General features: G+C 46.2%; 2 protein-coding genes across 2 annotated transcripts in view; one reads left to right on the top strand and one right to left on the bottom strand.

Moving 5' to 3' along the window:
- The window catches only part of GTF2F2 (general transcription factor IIF subunit 2), a 125,172-nt gene extending 113,759 nt beyond the window's left edge, over positions 1-11,413 (top strand). The window contains exons 8-9 of the mRNA XM_009277155.2: positions 1,477-1,620; positions 8,334-11,413. Of these exons, the coding sequence (XP_009275430.2) occupies positions 1,477-1,620; positions 8,334-8,453 (264 nt within the window). The 3' untranslated portion in view covers positions 8,454-11,413. The remainder of the gene's footprint in view (positions 1-1,476; positions 1,621-8,333) is intronic.
- Positions 11,414-18,961: 7,548 nt separating this feature from the next.
- On the bottom strand, positions 18,962-22,244 carry TPT1 (tumor protein, translationally-controlled 1). The gene is made up of 4 exons (XM_009277153.1): positions 22,054-22,244; positions 21,211-21,316; positions 20,617-20,733; positions 18,962-19,190 (listed from the first exon to the last, which is right to left on the bottom strand). Exons 1-4 carry the CDS (start codon positions 22,242-22,244, stop codon positions 19,188-19,190), a joined length of 417 nt encoding a protein of 138 aa, XP_009275428.1. The 3' UTR covers positions 18,962-19,187.
- Positions 22,245-22,679: the final 435 nt, after the last annotated feature.

The following is a 22,679-nucleotide window of genomic DNA, read 5'->3' as shown; positions in this document are numbered from 1 at the left end:
GACAAGTGTTTGGTTGCCCAAGCCCGTCTTAGGTTTTAAGCAGAAGCAACAGACTTCAAGCTACAGGTTGAGAACAATTGCTCAGTGTTCAATTTGATGACGTACATCTGTTTCAGGATTTGAAAGAAAGAGTTGGCTGGCCAGAGACCTGTAAGCAATGGCAAAGGTGGTAATAGTCTTTAGCCACTTTGGGACAGATACCAAGAGACAGGCTATTTTCACTCAGAGAGTAGGAGGGAGTTAGCTGGCAAGGAAACATAGGAAAAAATAAATTGTGCCATAAAACTAATCTCTCTTCTTAAAAATAAGATTTTTAGTATCCAATAGAACTGTGAATTTTCATTTCTAAGCTTCTTCTCTGAAGGTCTTCCTTTTGAGGATCAGGTTTGACACATCAGAGGCAGAACGACTCCCATACAAAATTATCCCACTGGCAGCCAGGCATGTGTCCCTTACTGATCACGTGCATCTCTTCTGCTGTACGTTGTGCCGCTTCGGATTCACCCATGCAGTTTGCCTGAAAGCACTTGATGATTACATGAATTATATTACCTTCTGGGTCACCTTTGTTGGTTCCAAGGAGCTTCATGGTTCTCTGTTATCAAGGGTGGAATTGGGGGTGGATGGGGTGATGTGCTGGCAGATGTTGCAGTTGGTGCTCTGCGGTGATTGGGGTTTGTTTGGGGTGTGCTGGTCTGTGCAAATCTTGCTTCTGATGATGAATCTGAGGATGAATGCAGGAAGTATTTTTGGAGGCGATAAAAGTTTCTGCAAAAATACATGGTCATCTTGTGCAGATTATAACAGTTAAGTACTTTTTAATATGCATGCTGAAATAGGATGATGTGTGGCAACAAGGGGCCTCTACTGTAACTTTGTGTGTGCTACTCAGGTTTCTCCTGAAGAGATACCATCCACGTCCTCAAAGCGTGTCTTCACTTGGTGAAGATTGGTTTTATATTGCCGGAGTGGTTGCCTTGAGTGCTGTTTCTGGAGCAGATGAGGCAGTGTCCAAGGGCCACTTGAGCATCCTTTGGGCAGGTGGTGGTTATGGTTGTGGATATAGCCATGTTGGTCTGTGGATTTTCCCGAGTATGGCAAATTGTAGGTTGTCTGATATTTGTCATTATACTTCAGAAGCTGGTATCAACAGAGGTGGAGTGAAAATACCGTCTCAGTTTGGATTCCTGTACTTATATTAATTCTCTCTCCAGGTTTGGGCACATCATGCAGGCTCTGCTTTAATCAGTAAAAAACCCCAGAAACAGAGATACGTATCTGAAAAGCTTATTGTCCTGAGGACAGAATGCTTAGTTTATGTTCATTTGAGTGCTCAAAAGAAAATTTTCCAGATGAAAAGCACTGAGTGATTGAACAGTGTTTTATTAAATAAAAGAGGGGGTTTTTTATGTTCAGCAGTGAGAATTATACAGCATTACATATGAATGTCTTTAAAATGTGCTTTGTATCTGATAGATTGAATATGAGAAGAAGAAGAAAGAAGATGGAAAACGGGCTCGAGCTGATAAACAACAAGTGTTGGACATGCTTTTTTCAGCCTTTGAGAAACATCAGTATTACAACATTAAAGACCTGGTGGACATAACCAAACAGCCGGTGGTACGTACTAGTAGTCTTGTAATATAGCCATTTTCAGTAGTTACTATTGTGTATATTTTCCATATCCAGAAAATACTTCAATTTATACTATATGCCTTTGAAACAGCTCTCTAAATATGTTTTACAACAAACAGAAATCATCAAGTTTTAAGTTCACCATTGCAGGGCTGTGTAGGATACCAAGCATTGCAGCGAGTATGCTTTTTCTTGACAGAGGTGGTTTAAGTAACCTAAATGGTCTCTTTCTTATTTAGGTTTGCTTTAATACTAGAAACCAAATGCCATAATGCTCTGACATCTCCCATGCTACTCCTGTCCTCACTGAAGTAACAGCCTAGTTCTGTTGCTGTTGGCAGTAGAGAGCTTGTGTGAGTGAGTGGTCAGCCCTTCCTTCAGCTTCCGAACTTATAGCAACAGGAGTTAGTCTTTTTCTGTGGGTCTAGAAAATTGTGTTTCATGGAATTAGTATTAAATGCACGTATTATCTGTGTTAGGAGCTCAGGCATCATGCCAACACCCCCAAAATCACTTGATTTCTTTTACAAATAGAATAATTTTTAGACTGAGAGTTTAGGGGTTTATTTTGATTTTTTTTTTAAACACTGTTTTGATACACAAACAAGAAAAGCATGAAGACATGTGCTTACATGATGGTTTTGTTATCCTGCAGTGTCTGCCAGCCCCTTTGTCTATGAACCCTAACTTTCCAGTTCTTTCCCTTCTTCTCCTGTTCAAGCTTTCCTTGAGCAGACCAGGTGGGAGCAGGGGGAGACAGTGACACGTGAAGTATCTTTGGTGCTTTTGATGTTTTTCACTGCTGACTTCAATATCTATCCTCAACCCAGCTGCAGTTTTCAGAAAATTTAAAGGGACTTAATTATGTTTGAGTCTAAATGGAGCAACAATTTCAAAAGTTGTTAGAGCTAAGGCAGAAGAAGGAACAGTGACAGCTGGATTATGGAAAAAATTATTCCCCTGTAAAGGAGGGGAAAAAGTGGAGATGCTTACTGTTTTTTCTTAAATGGATCTGTATCAGAGGATTTGTATAAGGTGCACAATCTGTTTGGTTAAGAAGCTGCACAAAGATGTTACCCAATTCAAATACATGCAGGTTCACTGTGTTCTAGTACCTTGGAAGAAACTAGTTGGATAATGTATTCGTGTCTTCTGTTCCATTCATTTATCTAATGAGTCAACCCCTTACCTGTGTGGCAGAGAAGGTGTGTGGATCGTGGGAGCTGAGGAGCTGAGGAGCTGAGGAGGAGGAAGGAATAGGAGGAAGATATGGAGGGAGTGGCAAGAAAATTTTAAGATTTTTTTTTTTGTAAGAGATAGGTATGACAGTCACTATCTCGATCGCTTTGAATGTAAGTAGGTACAGATTTATCCCATCTAACATGACTTCAGCTAAAAATAGTCACCCACAACTCCCACTTAAGCCATGGGAGAACAAAAGTTTTCTTCCTCCTGTGATGTGATTTACCTCTTGAATGTACCTGTCTCTCTGCATCAGCTCAAAGGAGCCTGGAAAAGCTGTTCTTCTGACACACCTTTCTTCATTAAGCACCAAAAGTTGGGCAAGATTAATCCAATTTTGTCTTAATCGCTGCCCTAAGGATTAGATGTATAGGGTAGTTATTAGATTAGATGTATAGAGCAAAATACCTCACATGAATACGTCTATTACGTTTATGATGTGTTTCTATGCCTGTATGTATATCTCTGCTGTCATCATATGCTCCTGAATATATTCTGCCCGTAGCATAGTAGATCTGTGCTGTGTACTTTCATCTCAGCAAATCTAGCCTTTGTTGGTTTTTTTTTTTTTTCAACTATTGTAGTAATACAGGTATGTTAAAAGGAAATTGTAGACTAATTTGACCCAATATCACATGTTATTTGGGCTATATCTTTGCATCTGTGTTTCTTATTTGAGTCTCTCTACTGATGGCTAAAAGTCCCGTAGGGCTCCTGAGATTAATCAAACGATTAAACCCTCTTCCCCTGAGTGGGCCGCGCGGTCTCAGTTTCGAGCTGTGTGTGAGAGTTAGGGGTTTCGTGTTCATTCCCAGCCAGGGTTTTGCCGTAGGTGTTGGTGCCCATCCAGCTTCCCCAGACCCGGGTATCCTGAGAAAATAAATGACCAAAATCCTCTGCCTGATGCCTTTCTTCATTCACTGGGTAGCCAGTATGGTGATAAATTCAGAACTATCTTTCAGTACATCATCTACCCCTCATCTAAAGCTATCCTGATTTCCCACCTGGGTTCCCATTAAAAACTTCTGCAGGGAGTTGCTAACGGCATCCATTTCCATTTAAAAATACCATCCCTTGGTTCCTGCTGCTCAGCTGGTGTTTGCTCCGTGTGTGAGCATCCCTCGTGCTGCGGACTTCAACCTCTGGTGTGCAACTTTTTTGGTTTTTTTTCTGAAAATTTCAAGTGTCTGTTCCTAATGCCCACTGTGACTTCATTGTTTGCAGAGCAGCTATACCTGACAAAAAAAAGTAAAACATCAATAGGTGAATAGGCATGCTTTCCAGAAACCGTGCTGTACAGAGGTTGGCTGCTAATTAATCTCTGCTGAGTGTTCACTGCTTTATTTTCTGTCATAGTGTCTAAGATTGTCTGGGTATGTAATTTCTCCTCTGAGTTTCTAAATGTTGAGGTTATTTTCAGACATGAGGAAAAAAATGCTGCTGCTGTCTCCTCAGCTCCCGTTAAAATGAAGTTCTAGGTGCTTACATCACTGGTCCTCAGCTCCCGTTAAAATGAAGTTCTAGCTTACATCACTGACTAATAATATTGAAAACACATTTGTCTAAGGGAATTAACATCTTTGTTAGTGAAGTAACAAATAAATAAGGGTATTTTTCTTACATAATGGTAAATGTAAATAGTAAATTAAACCCTTGCTACAGAATATGTTGCATGTTACATGGGAAATATCTGACATCTTTATTTTGCAATCGTGAAATCACAAAGCAAGTCTATTCTGAACGCAAACTACTGCTATATTAGGGAAACCTGGGTTTATTTGTTTTCCTTTTTAGTGAAAAATAACAATTTGCAGTAGTAGGCAAATCTGTTGCCACCTACCCAGATGTAAATACCGAGTGCTCCCTGGAAATACTGCAGTAATTCTAGATTTGGACTTCATGGCTGAGAACACAATACGCTTTTTATGTGAGCAATCAAATATTTGTGAAGAATGGAACCATTATGGAACCAGTGGTCTAATATGAACTGTATTTTTTCAAAATGGGGTAGATTGTTTGCAGTTTTTTTCTTTTATGTTAGCTTTAAGTAATGGTTATCCTAAATACAGTGGGGAGTGTTTTCCCCTCGAAGTTTCAGAAGGGTTTTCAGAGCTTGGAAGTTAACTCCTCTCTCAGAAATTTTTATCCCATAATTCTATAATAACATTTCACTTTTTATGGAAAAAATCATGAGGGAAGGTATAACAGAGCAGAGGATGCCTGAAATGTACAAACAGATTACCTACAGATTAGCTTTTGTGTTAGAATTATATGTATATAAACATATTGAATCCCTTTCTGAGAAGAAAATTGTGGGCCCCTGATTAGCGCTCACCAGGCTCTAAAATTCAGTATTTTGCATCACTGGAGGAAGTGGGGGGTTTCTCTTGATGATACAGTATCAGACTGAGTAGTATGCTTCAAGACGTATAGGCCAACCTGGCACAGCGCAGACCCAGGTGGAGGGTCCTGGTTTCTGGAAGGAGAAGTGATCCTGCGGGAAAAATCGTAACATCCCCTGAACTCATCTCCTCAAGCCACTTGCTCTCAAGTACGGTACACTACAGCAGGATTATCCCCGATTTGTAGTTGTCTAAAAGCTCCAACAGTTCAGCATTGTCTGTGCACACAGAGTGATTTTTTTGGGTTAACGCTCTCAGCTGCCCTCCCTAAAACCACTGCTGCTTGTTTCCCCCTGCAGCGGAGATGGCAAATAGGAATATGTTGCAAATCCTCAGTTGCTGCAGTTCACGGTCCCAGCTTGAAGTGCCCTTACGTGTGGCACAGACGTTACCTCGCTATTCAGTTCGGGTTGGTTTTGTTCCGTTTTGTTACGCTGTTGAATCAAAACTCTTGGAAGTTTTGCCCAGAGAGAAGCAGAACTGCCTGGGGAATTGAGTCTGAAAACTAGCTGAAATTAAAAGTAACCTTCATTTAACTGGGTGGGTGGTTTGGAGGCGTGAGCAAGTAGTGAGAGGTGAGAACTGCCTTGTGCAAAATGTCACCCAAAGATACTGCCACCAAACAGCAGCGAGCCACCAGAAGCTGCGGACCATGCAGCCGCAGCGGTCTCGTTCTGCCTGAGCCCTGCGGCATCGTCACGCCTGGTGACCTGGCTTCCCAGATGCAGAGTAGGTCTCTCAGCCCAGGAACTGCATGTGGATGTACTTCATGGGACTAAGTGCAATTATGTTTTTTTTCCAATTCTCATTAATCTGTCCGTGTGGTCTAGAGCAGAATTTAACCTTGAATCTGAGTGTTTCTTCCACCCACTCTGCCATCTTTTGAAGCGTCTGTCAGTGACACTACTGAAAGCTACCTTGTGTGCATGCACAAGGACTGCAAACAAAGCAGTGGATGTGCAGGTATACACGTCTACGCATACCCATGTAGAAATCGCTTTTTCGCCTGCTTTCATCGCCTTTTAAAAAATGCATTGCGCAACAGCAGTGTCGTCGTACAAAAACGTTTGCGCACTAGTTGCTGTTGTAGTGAGTACATTTGTCTTAGGTACCTGACTCTCAAATAATGACAGCATCTCTGCGATAGATGAGATGAGGAAAGGTGTGCTAAGAGATATATATCGATCTCCTGCTGCCACCTGCTGGGGTTTGCATCGTGCACGCTCGAAGACTGAAGAGCCATCCCCGCCCTGCAAAATGAACTCCCCGCTCACGGCTCCTGTGAGCAGCCACTCTGCTCGAAGAAAAGGCCCTAAGAAACTAGTTTGTATACGCAGTCCGTTAGGGTCATCTTTCTTACTTGTTGGACAAACGCCCCTCATTGCTTTGAGATAGGTTTTTAAGAATAATTTTGCTACGTGAGTCCAAATGAAGTATCATCATTAGTGTGGGATCTGGATTTTTTTTGCTTTGTAAATTTTTTATGTGTACCTGGAGAGAGAGTAATGATCGGTTTCTCTAAAAGAGACTTTTTTTACTGACTGAGAACATACTTTTTATTTATTTCCCAACTTCTCCATTTAGCAAAAAATGGGAAGTATGTAGGGAAGAGACTGGGAAATCGGCCTTTCTTTTTTTCCTGTCATCAACAAATGTTTGCTTTTTTTAATGAGGTGGAGTATGTTGATATTTGTGTTTATTGGAACTGTAGATACAGAAAATACAAGGGTTCCAGTAACTCCAGTTCAATATATGCACTCAAAGAGGATTAAATTGCTCAATCTAAAGCAATTATTAATTTAATGTGGGGATTCTTAAACTGTGGTCTGCGGTTGCCATGGCAATCCACTCAAGTCAGTCCCAATTAATACTTAAACAAACAAGCAGGGAAATAGCTCTTTAAAAAATGAAACAAATTACTGGTGTTTATTATAAAGAGTAAAGGACGGTGATATTAGTGAGCTGTCCTGTGTCAAAGGTTATACTACTGGTATCACAGCTTTGCTTGTTTTTTTTAAATTTCTCTTCCTAGTCTTAATACTTGAATGTATTAGAAAATTCTCTGGCACCTACTCAGCTCTCCTCTAGAAACGAGGCCATAATAAAATGCTTAAAGCTTTGCAAAATGGCGTGAAATCCAACAGCTCGGGGCTTTGATGGGGTCTGAATAAGGCAGGGAGTTTCAAGATAATCCCAGCCCAAGCAAGACGAAAAGCCAAAAGCTTTTAGCTCAGGTGGAGAAATTCCAGCAGGAGGAAGATGTGTGAGACAACGGTGATGTACATAAAGCTTTGCAAAAGAAATCGAAATCCAACAGCTCGGGGCTTTGATGGGGTCTGAATAAGAGTTTCAAGATAATCCCAGCCCAAGCAAGACGAAAAGCCAAAAGCTTTTAGCTCAGGTGGAGAAATTCCAGCAGGAGGAAGATGTGTGAGACAAGTGAGACCCGACAGCAGCCACCCACACGGCTCGCTGCCTGTGGCGGCAGCGAGTTCCCAGGGCAGAAAGCCTGCCCGCATCCCCACTCCTCCGCAGTCATGTGAGAAACGTGACGGCGCGCAGATTTTTAGACCAGCTGTGCATCTGATACTCGGGGTACGTCGGGAATATCTCAGCCTTTTGATTTTGCAAGTGCCCCGTCTTGAGACAGGAGCTGTGGAGCATCTCCGCTAGCTCATCCGTGGGTGGGTGCTTGTAGGTCTGCAGTAATCTCAGCATCGCCTTCCCAGAGGCACTGGGAGCTTCGTTTCGGCAGCCCGTGGAGCATCCATCTAGCTAGTACCTGCCTCTCCGCACCCTGGCAGGGCTGCGCAGGGACTGCCCGGGAGCCATCGCCCTTGGGGCTTGTGCCAGGCGTTACACCCCAGCTGCTATAATCCCTCTTGGTGCCTGGGGGTTGAAGTTATTGCACAAGTTAGTGCCGATCAGCCAACCTTGCTGTCCGCCAGGTTGTTTTTATGAACCGAGTTGATGTGATTGAGCAGATCGTGAGACGTCATGTAGGAGCCGTGGTAATTGCCTGCCTGTATAATTTGAATTTTTGTTTCCTTTCAGATATACTTGAAAGAAATTTTAAGAGAAATAGGCATCTACAACGTGAAGGGGACCCACAAAAACACATGGGAGCTGAAGCCAGAATACAGACACTACCAAGGAGAAGACAAGAGTGATTAACAAAAGCGTTTACGAAGCAAGAGAGAATTGGAGTGATTGCACTGAGGGAACCATGGTGGGTTTACAGACAGGACTGAGCACAGCGCAATTCTGCAAGGTTCAAGTTAAATTAAAGCATCTGATACTTTGTAATTTTCTGTAGCTTCATTTTTTTTCCAAGGAATATTTCTTGTATGTTTCACTAAGTGTTTTGTCTTTTGACAGGAAAAAAAAATTTATAGAACAAACTTGTATTAGATTTATCTTTATTAGAAATCTTTTGAGTTCTTATCTTACTTTTTCTTGGTAGCTTTGTGGCTTTTCCAAGCCTCGATGACTTTGAAGGGAAACGTCCTAGAGGACCCCGTAACTTTGTGGGTTTGCATTCCAGTAGGACCAGATTAATACCCTCACTTCTGCTGGGATCTGTCAGGGCTTCCTCTGGAAGGCTGCAAAGGTACACCACCCTTTGCGCAGTGTTTGGGTGGAAGGGACATGATGCTCCTTTTGGGATCAGGCTTTAGGAAAAACAGCCACAACCGCGGTGCTCATCACAGTCCTTAGACTCCATGGGAACAAATCAACAGTTAAAAACCCGTAAAGTGAAGGCTGTTGGATACACAGGTCTGTGGGAAGACGACAATCCCCTCCAGGTGATTAGTGAGAAAAAAAATGAAATACCTGTCTATTAGGTACATCAAGGAATAGATTTATCTTTTGTTCGTTTTTTATGATGTTACCTGTTTTATGTTTAAGCATATCAATAAAAGCGTTATTTTAATTTGTATCAAGCAATGTTCTACGTTATTGACTGAACACGTGTTGGCATTTATATAGCATAGGTATGAAGGGTTTTTTCAAACCATGTTTTTATTGCTGGCTTTGCCACTGGGTTTCTGTGTGTTTTGGGGAAGACTGCTTAATCCCTGTCTCTGTTCCCCCATTTTTGAAATGCACATTGCAAGGGTTGTCTATTCAGCATCCTTCTTGGGAGGGAGCAGGGAGGGAGATGGGATGGGACTATTTAATTATATTCTCAAAGCTTTTACGCTAAAAAAAGAGTGAAGAAAACAGAGTGGAAAAACCCTCCTTAGTATACCTGTAAATGAAGCAGAAGGTGAGGTTTTATAGCACAACTTTCACATTCCCTCAGGTCCTTCAGATGTGTGCATCACTTCTGCACACTAATAAAATAATAGGTCTGCGTGAAAAGCAAACATGCCGGTTTTGGTCCACTTGGAAGCAGTGAAAGGTTCGGAGGGGGGTCAAATGCCTTTGGAGGTTTGTAAAACAACTCTGACCCTTTATGCATAAGTGACACATTTTAATTTTGCTCAATTCATTTTTTCTAGAATTATTTGTGTAGGTATCTCTCTACAGATATGCTTCCCGCTGGTGCTCAGCTTCCTGTGGCTTGAAGTGCCCGGTTCCTGGGAGGTGGACTACTGAGAGTTTTTGAAGGGCAGATCACGTTCCAGGGATGTGTGTGTGCGCTTTCATAAATATTGCCGTCGACCCCTGCCTCCTCAGGCTCTACGAGCAGGACCCAGCTTGCTAACGGCTGCGGGGCGTATCTGAGGATGCTGAGAGGAACCCAGGAAGTCAGCCTTCATGTCTTGCTTCGGTACATGATGTGCTCCCCAGCAATAGCCAGAGCCTGCACACATTGCTGTCCTCCTCATGCTGTTTGAGTCCTCCGGAGACTTGCGTTCACAACCATGTAGGATGAGAACTCTTGCTTTTCATGAGCTGGGCCTCTCTGTTGGATTCGTGTCCTGTTTGAGCAGCTAAGGTACCTAGAAAGTCTAGGTCAGCTTCTCCCTTGTGTTGCTCCTCACGTGGTCTTCTAAAACCACGCAGGGGAATGCCATGCAGTCCTGATTTAGTAGTGTTGTAATCCAATGCCACAGGTAAAAATGACCATGCCGTTTCAGAGGGAAAAGGTTGCCTTTAGTGGGATCCCCAGCAGGATTATCTTAGCAGGAAAGTATTTTGGATCTGCTTGTATTTTTGGTTTTATGCGAGTTGACTGCTTCACAATTTGTCTTCAGTTGAGAGGGACATAATCAGTCAGCGTGAAATGCCAGAAGATCTAAGTAAAGTAGGTATTTTATTGACCTGCAGAGTGCCTTTCGACAGGGCAAATAGGCTTACGAGTAATGGAAAGTGTACAGAGCATGCCATTTTTTATGGGTTTTATGCTTTTTACCAAAAAAACTATTTTTATGGGCATCGTTAAAAATGAACGAGCAACAGAAAGGTTGAGGAAACCCAAGGTGCCCTGTTTCACTTGCAGCTTCCTCTGGAGCAGCACCAGTAAGGTGCTTCAAGGTAAAAGGGGTACAGGACAATGAGGAAACTATTTAAAAAAACAGCTGGGAAACATTATGCCAGGATAAACTAAGAAAAGACATCTAGTGGACAGTCTAGAAGCCAGGCAGCTCGTGAAGCATTTTTTTTCCTGCTTCCTGCATGATTTTGAAGGCTTTCTAGCTTGTTAGTGTACAACTGGAATTTTAGCCCCAAGAGCAGCCACAAAATCCACGTGGCGTGAGAGAGGGGCACAACAAGCCCGCGGGGGTGCTGAGCAAGAGGATGAAAGATGCTCTCCTGTGCTGTGCATTCAAGGACTCTGCTGCCTCCTGCATGGAGGGAGCGCGCAGTAAAGATGGAGGTGGAGTTGTTTGTTAGGTGCCGTTTGCAGGTCATCATCCAGCCTGCAGCCAAGCCACGGGGTCTTGCAGCACAAACCACCCTAGCGACAGAAGCAGCGGGGTAGACATGCTGCTACAGGCCCCACGTTCTCCCCTTCTGCAATAACTCAAGGTATCGCAGGACCAGTCTAACTTCACGCAAGGCTGCGATAATGATTTAGCATTTAGGGCAACCTCATGATCCAGCACGTAATAACCAGCAAAAACTCTCCAGCTCCGCTCCGCTTGTTCTGCAAGGGGACCTTACGCAAGTGCTGTTAGCAGGATTGCCATCTGCTGAAAGAGAGGAGGAGGCAGCTCGTAGGCGTTCAAGTCTGATTCCCCGGCCCCCACGTTTGGATTAATTTAAACTCTGAACTCACAGCAGTGATGAACACCGATTCCCTGCTGGTCTTCCCACATGCTGCTGTCTCTGCTCGCTGCTGAACTCTGCTTGTGCAGGTGTTCTTGACTATCGGTGGTCAAAACACTGGTCCACGAGCGGGTCCCATAGGCACAAGCAGAAGTATCAATGTGCTAAATGCCATTAAATGAGATTAAAAGCACGTCTACTCTCTAGCATTACTTCTCCCGAATGACCAGTTCTTTGAGTCATCAGAAATTTTATACTCTGTAAGCCCAGCTGGTACAGGCATGGGCCTGAGCTGCTGCAAGGCAGCAGTGATGCAGCTGCCCCAGTAGAGACATCCCTGTGCCGGTGGGCTGGGAACGGGTGAGAAAGTGCAACCCTGGAGGCTGCCACTGCTACGTGGGGAAGCGGGGTGGATTTGAACCCAGCATGGGAGAGGCTGGTCCCGGTGCTGCCCTGCTTCCCTCCTCACCAGCTCACAGCACTAAACATCTGCCTGCCTCCGCTGCTGCCTGCCTCCTCCGCAGCCCTGCCTACAGCCAGCCTGGAGGCTGCTGGTGGGACAGGCAGGCCCGCACGACGAATGGGAGCAGAAAGTATCAGGCGTGAATATTAGCTGCGGACCAGCAAACAGTGATGTGGCTACAAGACCTCCGCTGCCCACGCCACATCTTTGATGCAGAGCTCGTAGTGGGATCGGTGCTCGCTAGCTGCTTTGATCCCCGTGGATGCTCCCCAAAAGTCGGCCATGCTTTGAGTCAGCTACGTATTGTCTTCACCAGCTGCTTGGGGTTGGCTCCAGCTGAACATACCTCCTGCGTGTGTCAGCTATGCCCACCCACATTCACATGTCCCTGTCGCCAGGATGGCATTTTTCATTAGTCACTGTATTTATTGACTCCTAACAAATCATTTTTCTCGCTAATGCAGTATCAGAGCTGAGCTGCTGCTCCAGGCTCACCTGGAAGATAGCTCTGCTTCTTGAGCTTTTCAAAGAGCTGTGGCTGGGTACAACCTGCCCCATTTCTCATACCGGTGGCAGGACTGGAAGACTCTCTTGGCTCTCCTAAACAAGACTGCGTGTGGCTACCAGGCTGTGGGGTTAACCTCTCTCTGGGAGTGTTTAATTATTTGCACAAGGATGACAAACTCCAACAGAAAAGATCAAAAAAGGCCATTTCCAGAAGAGCTCAGCACCCAGTGCTACAGCAGGTGTCTTAAGGCTCGCATCTCTCGTCTGGCTCAAGCAGGTCAAACTTTTCCACCTTCACCTCTCATCAAATCCAAAAATTTCAGAGTTCATTGCCTTTTGGAATAGGGAATTGGTAAATATCTTTGGATGGGGAGCACGGGGTACCCATAAGCCAGAGGGGTCAATGACCACAGGTGTCATTGAGCATCGCTTTGGCTAACCACACCTAGGGCTTGTGCGATGAGCAAGATTCAAGCCCCAGGAGCTGAACTTACAGCAGCCCTGTTCTCCTTCCCAGCTCAGCAAATCTCAGCACAAGGAAATGCTTGGTACTGGTCGTACTGACCAAAATGTGCCAAAACATGTCCCTTGGAGGAGTGCAGCCAGCTGAGAGGGGCTTTCTGCTCCTGACAGCGTCACACAGGGGTTTGGGCTTTTGCAGCTGGTGTGTTTGCAATTATAGGCAAATAACCAGGAGAAGGGGGAAACTGCAGCATTTGGCTTTCAATCTTGAAAGGAACAGAACAACTGTTTCTTTTCACCTCCACTCCATTAACTAGTTTTACCTCTGGAGCTCATTCTTGAGAGTGGGATTTCCACGGGGACCTGAGCACCTCCCTGAGGCAGGGAAGGCTTTCAGCAGCAGCGAGACACATAACCAAGTACCAAGGTCCAGAGGAACAGGCGAGGGCAAAGCCTTGATTAAAAGCAACGAAGGAAACAACAGTCCTTCCTCAGCCACATAGGTCTATGCCTGCACCCGGCCAGCTGCCCTCACCAGTCTGTGGTGGGAGGGTGGGTAGCACTGGAGGAGGGAAATGAGACCCACCCACCCTGGGCTTCACACATCTAATTTAAGGTCTTTTTTTTTTTTTTTTTTTTTTCTCCCAGAGAGGCTCACGTAACACTCAGCATGGATACCTGAAAAGCCTCCCTCCACCGCCAAGCTCAGCCAGGGAAGAGGCTATTTATACTCCAGCAGTGGGAGAGGCTGCAAGCAGCAAGGGCTGTGTCCATGCCGGGTCCACCAGCCCAGGCACCCCCAGCCATGGGATCTTCCTCCTGCATGTCCTTCCCAAAGCTCCCTGGCCCACAGTAAGCAAGGTGGCCATGAACACAAAACCCTTCTACTTGCGGGCAGCTGCTGTCTTGACCATTCATCTTAAGAATCAGGTGGGTTTGTGGGGGTCAAAGCACTCTTAGCCCCACCACGACAGGTGAACTGGACTGCACATGCTGCCAGGAGGCAGCCGCTGGGCTGGGGCAGCCAAAGCCAATGGGTGAAGGGCTATGCTAGCCTCCTTAAACACCTTTTTATGGGCAGCTTGACCAAGCACCAGCAGCTGCAGGAGGTTTTATGGCTGCAGCCCACAGCAACCACACAGCTGCAGGAGGCAGAGAAATCATCCCTCCCTGCCTCGGCTGGAAGGGCCAAGGGTGCCCAGCTCAGGTGCAGACACAGCTGTACATAGAGGAGGTGAACCTCAGCCCTTGAACCAGACTATTCCAGTAGCAACAGCACGGTTTTGCTAGCTGAGCATCCACAGCAAGCAGGGAGGGAACAGCCAGCTTTACACAGCCTTTCCTCAACTACTCTATTACAAAGAATTTGGGAAGCTAATTCTTAAACCCTCTCTGGACATCAAATTTTTTTGACATTGCCTATAAAAATCAAACAGCTGCATTGCTTTGGCAGGGCTGCTGGCATGCCCGCGCCTTGCTGAGAATAGGAGGAAAGGGGCTGCTCTCCAAAATGCCAGCAGTGCTTCCCCCCACCGCTGCTGGTCACAGACGGGGAGGTGAATCCAAGCTGTTGGCTCCCAGGATAAACAAGAGGGCTGCAGAGAAACAATTGCTCATCGTTTTTATCACCATGCTCAGCCACTGCCCTGTTGGTGAGGTTGGGATCACACACCAAAATAGTCTAAAAAGGCCTCCTAGCATCAGTTTAAGGGTCTTTTGGCTCCTTTCTGCCAGAAGTGGAAGGTGATGAATGCAGCTCCAATGGCTCAAAACACCCAGCAGCTACACATCCTGAACAACATCCTGCCATGCTCCCGCAGAGCGCACTTCCAAGGTTACCAGCATTTGCTGGCACCAAAAAAAGCTCCCCCAGGCCCCCAGCCCTGGCCACAGCCACTTGGCCATGATCTCTGCACAACAGCTTCCAGCTGCGGCTTCAAGCAAAAGCCAGCCAAGGTACAGGGACCACAAACCAGCATAGTTGCACGCCTGGCAATGGATTTTGGGCTATTGATGGCAAAGTCTTTCAGGCTTGGCTAGGTTTTTTTTCCTCCTACCAAGACATTTATCTCAGAGCTAAACAAACATGGTGTTTAACTGCTGCTCTCCTGCTGTGGGCTAGCGGCGATGTGGAGATTTACTCACCGGCTGGTGCAGGGTGAAACATCCCAGTTTACAACAGCAGCCACATCCTAGGGAAGCAGCTGCAGAGCTGAAGCGCAGCCGGAGGCCTATGAGAGCAGAGGGAGGCATCTTACCTGCTCCAAGCCAGCAGCAGCATGCGAGAAAGCAGAGGTATCTTGATGCAAATACTATTGTCGTTTAATAAAAGCATCCTCCTTAAAGGGCTGTCACTGAGAACAGTGCCAGGACTGCAGCAGGCTGACCTGAGCCAGCTCAACAGTCAAACTTGCTAAGGGAAGGAAGCAAGTTGCAGCTTTTTTTATTTTTTTTCTACATATTTTTTAAAAAATAATCTAATTTTACTTCTCTGACAACAACCATGTCGTAAGCTCACAGTAAATCCCTCCTGGCCTTGAGCTAAACCACTTGAAAAAAAAAAATCCAAACCAAACCAAACCCAACTCTGTTCCCTACATCCATTCATATAAAATTTTCCCTTTGCAGGTTCTTCCTCCTTGTGCCGAAGCTGAGGGCTGCACAAGGCTCCAGCACCCACCCCCTGCCCATGCCGAGTGGACAAAGCCAAGGGATGGAGCCGTGTTGGTTCAGCTAGGTACCTGAGGGTGCAATGGGGGTATCCAGCTCCCCATGGCCCCACCAGCGCCTCTCCCAGCACACCAGGTGTTCCCTCCACTGCATGAACATCCCCAAGCCTACACCCTTTCTCCCCAAAGCAGGCAGCCAAGGAGCAACAAGCTGCTGCAGCAGCGTTCGGACGTTAACAGCACAGTCACTGGCCTGCGGGAGGTGGGATTTTTTGCCAGCGCTTGGCTGAACCCCTGCACACAACAGGCTGTGGGCTGGAGAGGCTGCGGGGATGCTTTGAGAGGGCAGAAGAGAGTGGATTTTTAGACAGGGCAAGACCCAGCTGGGGCAGCAAAACTGTGAGGGGGGAGGCATTGAGGGAGAGCAGTGGGGTGGGAGGGCAAAAGGCCAAGGGGACCATGGGACACACGCCCAGCACAGTAGCTGCTTCCTCCAGTCCCAAGACATCACCCCCTTAACCACAGAAGTACGAAACTAAAAAGGGAGGGTTTTTTTCCCCCTCTTCATAAGCAATCAGCTTTCCTTCCCCTGCCAGCAGCCAGCTCCTGGCGGGTGCAGGAGCAGCCTCCTGGCCCTGCACAGTGCTGAGACCCAAGCCGGCAGAGGAAAGGTTTCTATCCAGTCGCTTAACCGCTCCATGAGGCTCGGGGGAAAAGCTATTTGGATCCTTCCCAGCTCCACAGCCCTTCCAGGCACAGAAAATATCTTCCCAGGAATGCAAGATACAAGCCTGATAAGCACGTTTTAAAACAAGATGGGGATAGGTTTTAAAGCTGTCCTTTGGTTCAGGCTGTGTTTAAGCAGCACCAGGGTAATTTGTTACGATGGGGGATTTTTATCAATTTAGTAACTCCAAAGCTGTAGCGTCACAGCAGTATGAAGCCTTGCCTTCTCAAATCACTTTAGCTTTTCAGCGCCAGAAAACAGCTGCTTGAAATGAAAAGGGGCCAGAAGAGGAGGAATTGGGTTATGAGGAAATACACTGACTTAATTTCCAACTCAGAGTTGCATCACGGATTGTTGACAAGTGCATTTACCAGCCACGAGCCTCCCACTTAACAGCATGTAGCAACTCCCAACGCAAGGAGCTGGATCCCGACTTTCCCTCGCCATGCCTCCACTGCAGGCCGCTACCACAGCAGCGTGGCTGAGACCACCGCTTGTTGCCAATGGCACAGTCCTTCCCTGCCATCAAGTGTGGTTTAACCTCTCCTCCCTGGTGCCTGGCAGGCAGAGCAGCAAGGCTTGACCTCTTCCCTGAGGAAACTGAAGGCAGCAATGCATTTTTGGGAAGCACGGTGCAGCCAGCAGCAAAACCACTTCTCTTGCAGCTCACTGGAGAGACAAACAGAACAAAATCCTGCATCTCAAGAGCCTTTGAACTGACACTTTCCTACAAGAGGCTGAAGGGAGACTTCCCATCAGAGGCTGCGCCATGCAGAAAGCATACGAGACTGACAGGAGCATGTAACCCACTAGTTAGTTAGGCATGTTTGCACGCACCAACTAAATATCCCAATTAGCCTGGAGTACAGACAGGACAACACGCAATTTGCCACGAGCCATTCAACCCAACCTCAATGATTCTATGATTCTATGAATTTGCCACGAGCCATTCAACCCAGCAGCAAGGCTGTGTGCATCATGCTTTTAAGCACCTGCTTTTCAAAGCAGCACCTCATCATTTGTACGCAGCTGCCACACAGCAATTTGCTCCAGGCTTGTGCCCAGGGTCCCCAGCCTCAGCGTAACTACCCTGTGCCTGGCTGCTTGGCAAGAGCTGTTTTCACCCCCACATCCCAGCTCTGCTTTGAACACTGACTCACTGGAAGCGGGAGCCAGGGGTACCAGGGACTGCATGGCCATGTGAGCCCTGCCCACACTAAACTTACTCCACTGAGGAGCAAATGTCCCAAACTAAGCAAGTGCTTACTCTCCCCTTCCTTTAAGGCTCCCAGTTTTTAACAAAGATGCAACAGGAATGCTGAGAGTGCATCCTCACCCGGCCCCATTTAAAAAATCCTCTACGAAGAAAGCAAGAGCTGGCTCACAGTGATTTTATTTAGACTTTGAACCTGCCTCCCTGCCTTTCAGCCCCATTGGGCGAAGGCAGAGGAGCATTAATTTACATTGCTCAGATTACACCAAAGTTGCACCTCAGCCAGAAGCGCAGCTGGCCCAAGACCCTTTCCTGGGAGAGCTAAAAATACAGATATGTAAATGAAGTTCCCACAGAACTGAAATAGGGTGTGCTTAAACCAGACAGGAACCTCCGAGATAACTAGGGCACGCTCCACTCCCACCTCCACAGACAGTATCTCGCTCCTCCCATCCCGCTGCCGCATCTATCTCGCCCCTGCAGAAACCTGCCTCCACCTCAGCCCTCCGGCACCAGGGGCCAAAACCTGACACGAGACAGCAGAGTTTTGGCATCTCGGCTGAAGTGGAGGCCTGAGGCCTCACAGATCAACAGCTAGCAAGTGGGTCATGCCCTCCCCTTTCAGGCACCTTAACCTCCTATACCTGTAACAGTCAATGACTTGCAGTCCAAGGCAACATCCCTGGTCAGGCACACACAAACAACCACGTTGTTGTCAGCAGCAACATAAACCCCCTTGCCCCAGCTGAGGCCCTGTGAAGGCACCTGTATTCCTTTATTCAATCCAGACTGCCACGAGGTCAGGCAGGTAGAAAGCGCAAGGAACCCATTACTGTTGCATCTCAGCAAGAACCAGAGAAGCAATGGCCGTTTGCTCCAGGTCTGTCAAACGGATGCATTTCCTAACGAGGAACACAGCAGGAACAGAAGTTACCTAGCAATTCCACCCCCTCCCCACAATGTTCCCACTACCTGGGCTCAGACAGAGTGCTGGCGTTACACTAGCGCTCCATCCATCCTCCTACCTTAATCTTGAAGTTGTACTACAACTGAGAACAGACTCAAGTATCCTCATCTGACAAAGCAGCTCAGCCAGCACTCAGCTTGAGTAGCACATATTCCATTCTGTTTAATTTCGGTTATCTTCCAGAGACAGAAGTCTCTGTGCAATCATGAAAGATGAAGAAGGTCCACTCCACTACGATGACGTTTCTTGAGCTTTGCCTTATTCCCCTCAGCCTGCTCTTGTACTCCAACGCCACAGGTAGAAACTACGTGAGGTCTGTCTGGAGATGCAAGTTGTAGTGCGCTAGGACCAGGCTATACTACTGACAGTACCAAATCCTTGGACAAACATCTTGCTGCAGCCTCTCCTGCAAGTCACCCTAAGAAACACACTAGACCAAAAGGCATCACCTAGAATGGGTTTAAATGAGTTTTATTTTAGACAACCTACATGACAGATGTTTGGTTTTTTCTTTTTTAAAACAATGCCTCCACTCCAAATCAGGGTCAAAATAAGTGAATAAAGCTCAAGATGACATCAGTCCAGTTGTTAGACATTGCCAATTCCTGGTGGTGTGCCGATGAAGAAGAAACAGCAGCCAGCTATGAAGACAGGTGGTCCAAAACCATACTGTTTGATTCGTTACTGAAACAAGAGTAGCAAGCGTTAGTTCAAGGTCATGACAGTCAGGGCAAGTTTCTGTAACTTATTTGTGTATTCCCCAATTCAATCTGAGCTGCCACAGTCAGGCAGGCAGAAAGCGCAAGGAAGTTATTTTTGCATCTTAGTGCAAACCAGGGAGCAACAGGACAAGTGCTCATGGTCTATCAGAGGATGCTGATCTTTTCTACGATCATACAGAGCAACTGGCATCAGCTGCTGAGCAAGCCCGACAAGATGCTCATTCACACCCTTTTTGCTTGACACACCAAGTTTCAGATTTCCTCTCACGTAAGAGCATGGCCTAAACCAGAACTAAAGCTTACCATGTACGTGCCGTCTCTTACAAGAGCTGGAACAGTTTTTTTGCCCACCGCAACGCCTTGCTACTGTTCTTTTACCCCATCTTGAAGTAGATGGGGTTATCCGAATTACACATCCAAAAGGTCTGCCCAAGTAGGGGAGATGCAGACAAGCTTCTGCTCAGAGGAGGTACCTTCCAGATGACTGCCTGTTCTGGGGTCCAGGACAGACATCACCCTTCAGTCAGGCTGCAGGCAGTGGTGAGTCTGGGCCAATAAAAGTGTTCCTCTAGTTGGGCTACTGCTCCACGCTAGGAGTTGGTTCATCTTTACATGACTCGCATACCAGAAAGCCTGTAAGAGGCTTTACAGATAAATTTAGCTGGCTATAAACAGCCTTCGTAAGTCCGCAATGACTGGGCAAAGCAATTGGTGATCCCACACTGCTAGCCTGCAATGGATTCCACAGCTCTTGGAGTAAGCCAAAAAATGCAAGTGTTGGGATCCAAATACTGTTTTGTTGCAGCCACATTCCAACCCGGAGTAACTAAAGAGAAAGCAGACCACAGGAGCTGCCTGAGCTCAGGCAGTTGGAGATTCCAGATAGAATAAGGTTAAGCACTCAGTCAAGTATTATCGTGTTCCCAAATTTAGGGCAATATTCAAACAGATGGTTCTTGCCTAACAAAATAAGGGCATCAGATTAAGTGAAAGAAGATGAAACGTGACCATGTAAGGTACTTCAGAATTAACCCCTGCAAGAGGGATCCAAAGTAGAAGTGCTCCATTTCAGAGGACGTTGTCTGTGATCGAATAGTTTAAAGCCATTACCAATTACTCACGTCTCACCAAGGCAACTCCTTCTGCATTTCTTAGCCATTAAGTCACAATGAATCATTGCAGTGAAACTACGTCCCCTTGGAGTATGATTCAATAGTATACAAGGGAAGTTTCAGCCACTTTGTATAATACGAAGCAGCAGTTAGCCGTACTTACATGAACTTTAAACTAGCAGTTACTGCTCAACAGGGATACGACAGAACAAGTGATACACTGAAAGAGCTAATCATGTAGTTAGGCACATTCATCCTATTCAGGTCAGTACTTACACATTTCTCAATTTCTAAGCCGTCCTTAAAGAAAATCATATATGGGGTCACACCATCCTCACGGAAATCCAGGAGAGCCACCATACCATCTGGATTCATGTTCTCTCCTACAAAGAACTTCAGAGAAATGTGTTACTGAGACTTAATGAGCTACTACCAGGGCAAAGTGCCTTTTATACAAGAAAGCCATAACATCTACTAGTTCCGTTTAAAGGTCTCCCTGACCAGCTGCAGGGATTTTGCTTTCTGCAGCTTGTCCATTTTAGTACGACATAACTTTACCACACTGCTGTGAACAGCAGAGTAAGACACAGCAGGGGCCAGTGTGATCCATCTTTCAAGTAGTTATCACCATTTAGGAACCACAGAGTTAAAGACAAGTGTTGCAGGCTGAAATGAAATCCCCAAACACCTAAGAGCCTTTCACTGTTTCTCCTTCCTGACTCTCAGAGCCCCTAAAACTCTCAGAGAAGGGTAAGCTAGACATCCTCACAACAGGAGCCCTCAAAACCCTCCACAAGCTAGTTCAGCAGATGAACCAATTGCAGCTTGTATCACTGCAATACTGCTGTAAGGAGACGTAAGTTTCATTACCTGGTAGTTTTTGAAGTTAGCAAGGATGTGTTTGATTTGTTCTGCAGCCCCTGTCATGAAAGGCTTTACTCTCTCTGGCTTGTGTTCCTCAAGTCTGGCTTTGATTCTGGAAGGGGAAAAAAGCTCTGAAAACGTGTTCTAGCCTAATAACTTCACTGTACAGCATCACATCACAGCAGAAAGAGTTACTGGCAGTCAAACTGTTTGATTTTGCTGCTTTTCCCCCTCTCCCTCTCAAAGCCCCCAAGTTTTAACTTAATATTGCTAGTGAATTAGCAGAACAGTGCCTGCCACTCATATCAAGCTCATTATACTTCCAGGCCAGCGGTAGACAAAAATTAGCAAGCCATTTCCACAGCATCAAGACTACTATCCATCAGTATCACAGAGAAAGTGTTTTCACCTTTAATGCTAACCCACTAAACACTGAGCAACATGAATTATACCTTGAATTAGCAAAAATTTCCATTCACACACATTACAATTGGACATTTAAATTGTCAAGTTTGAAAAGCTTCCTGAAGCTTTCTTTACCACACCACCCCCTTCCCCGTGAAGGTTTGGCATAGAGGAATCAGAAAGAAAACAGCAAGGTTACAAATAATATCCAAAGCACATGATCAGGTCCTCTACCTCAGCCAAGATAAACTTAGATATTCTAGTATCAATTCTTTAGAGCTCCAGTTTTGCCAAGTATTAAGACATTATCAAAGTTCACAGCCAGTTTGGCACCTGTATCAGAACTAACACCTACTAGGAACAAGGTTCAACACCATTTTTAAAAATCTCAGCGACCTAACAATTTCGCCATCCCATTTAAAGACAAAGCCGACCAACACTTACGCTTTCATGTAGTCCTTGATGTACTTCTTGTAGGATTCTTTTGTAAAGCTGGTTTCCTGAAGGTGGTGGTTTATTACTATATCAACACCAGTTATGACCGTGGCTTCTGTTCCATCTCCCTCAGGACCTTCAGCAGAGGCATTGCCACCAATTAGAGAGTCATCAATTTGACCCTCTGTCCTGGTGACCATCTAGATTTAGAGACATCAAAAAACTTAACGGCTCTGCAAAAATCTTAATGCTACCGCTCTTACACATCTATGACCTGACAGCAGGGCATGATTTCAGAGCCACAGTTAAGCGCAAGGAATCTGACTGCAGCCCGAGCACAGACTTCTTAAACCAGGTTCCTCTCCCGGCGCCTGACTAAAGGTTTGTTACACAGCCAGCGCTGCACTCCAGCTCTGCTGCCCCGGGCCCTCTCATGCACCACTTGCGGCAGCAGCCAGCCCTGCCCCGGCCACAGGCACCAAGCCGTGGTGGGTCTCCCCCTCTCGGGCCCCTCGCAGGGAAGCCTGCCCCCTCTCCCCAAACTCTGCCTCCGCCACCGGCCCGGCCCCGAGTCACCGCAGCGAAGCCTGCCTCCCCCCACCCTCCTTCGGGACGGGCGGGCCACTCACCTTCCC

Source organism: Aptenodytes forsteri, unplaced genomic scaffold (assembly GCF_000699145.1).
Source record: "Aptenodytes forsteri isolate BGI_AS27 unplaced genomic scaffold, ASM69914v1 Scaffold145, whole genome shotgun sequence".
NCBI classification, from domain to species: Eukaryota; Metazoa; Chordata; class Aves; order Sphenisciformes; family Spheniscidae; genus Aptenodytes; species Aptenodytes forsteri.
This window is presented reverse-complemented; position numbering and strand designations above follow the sequence as displayed.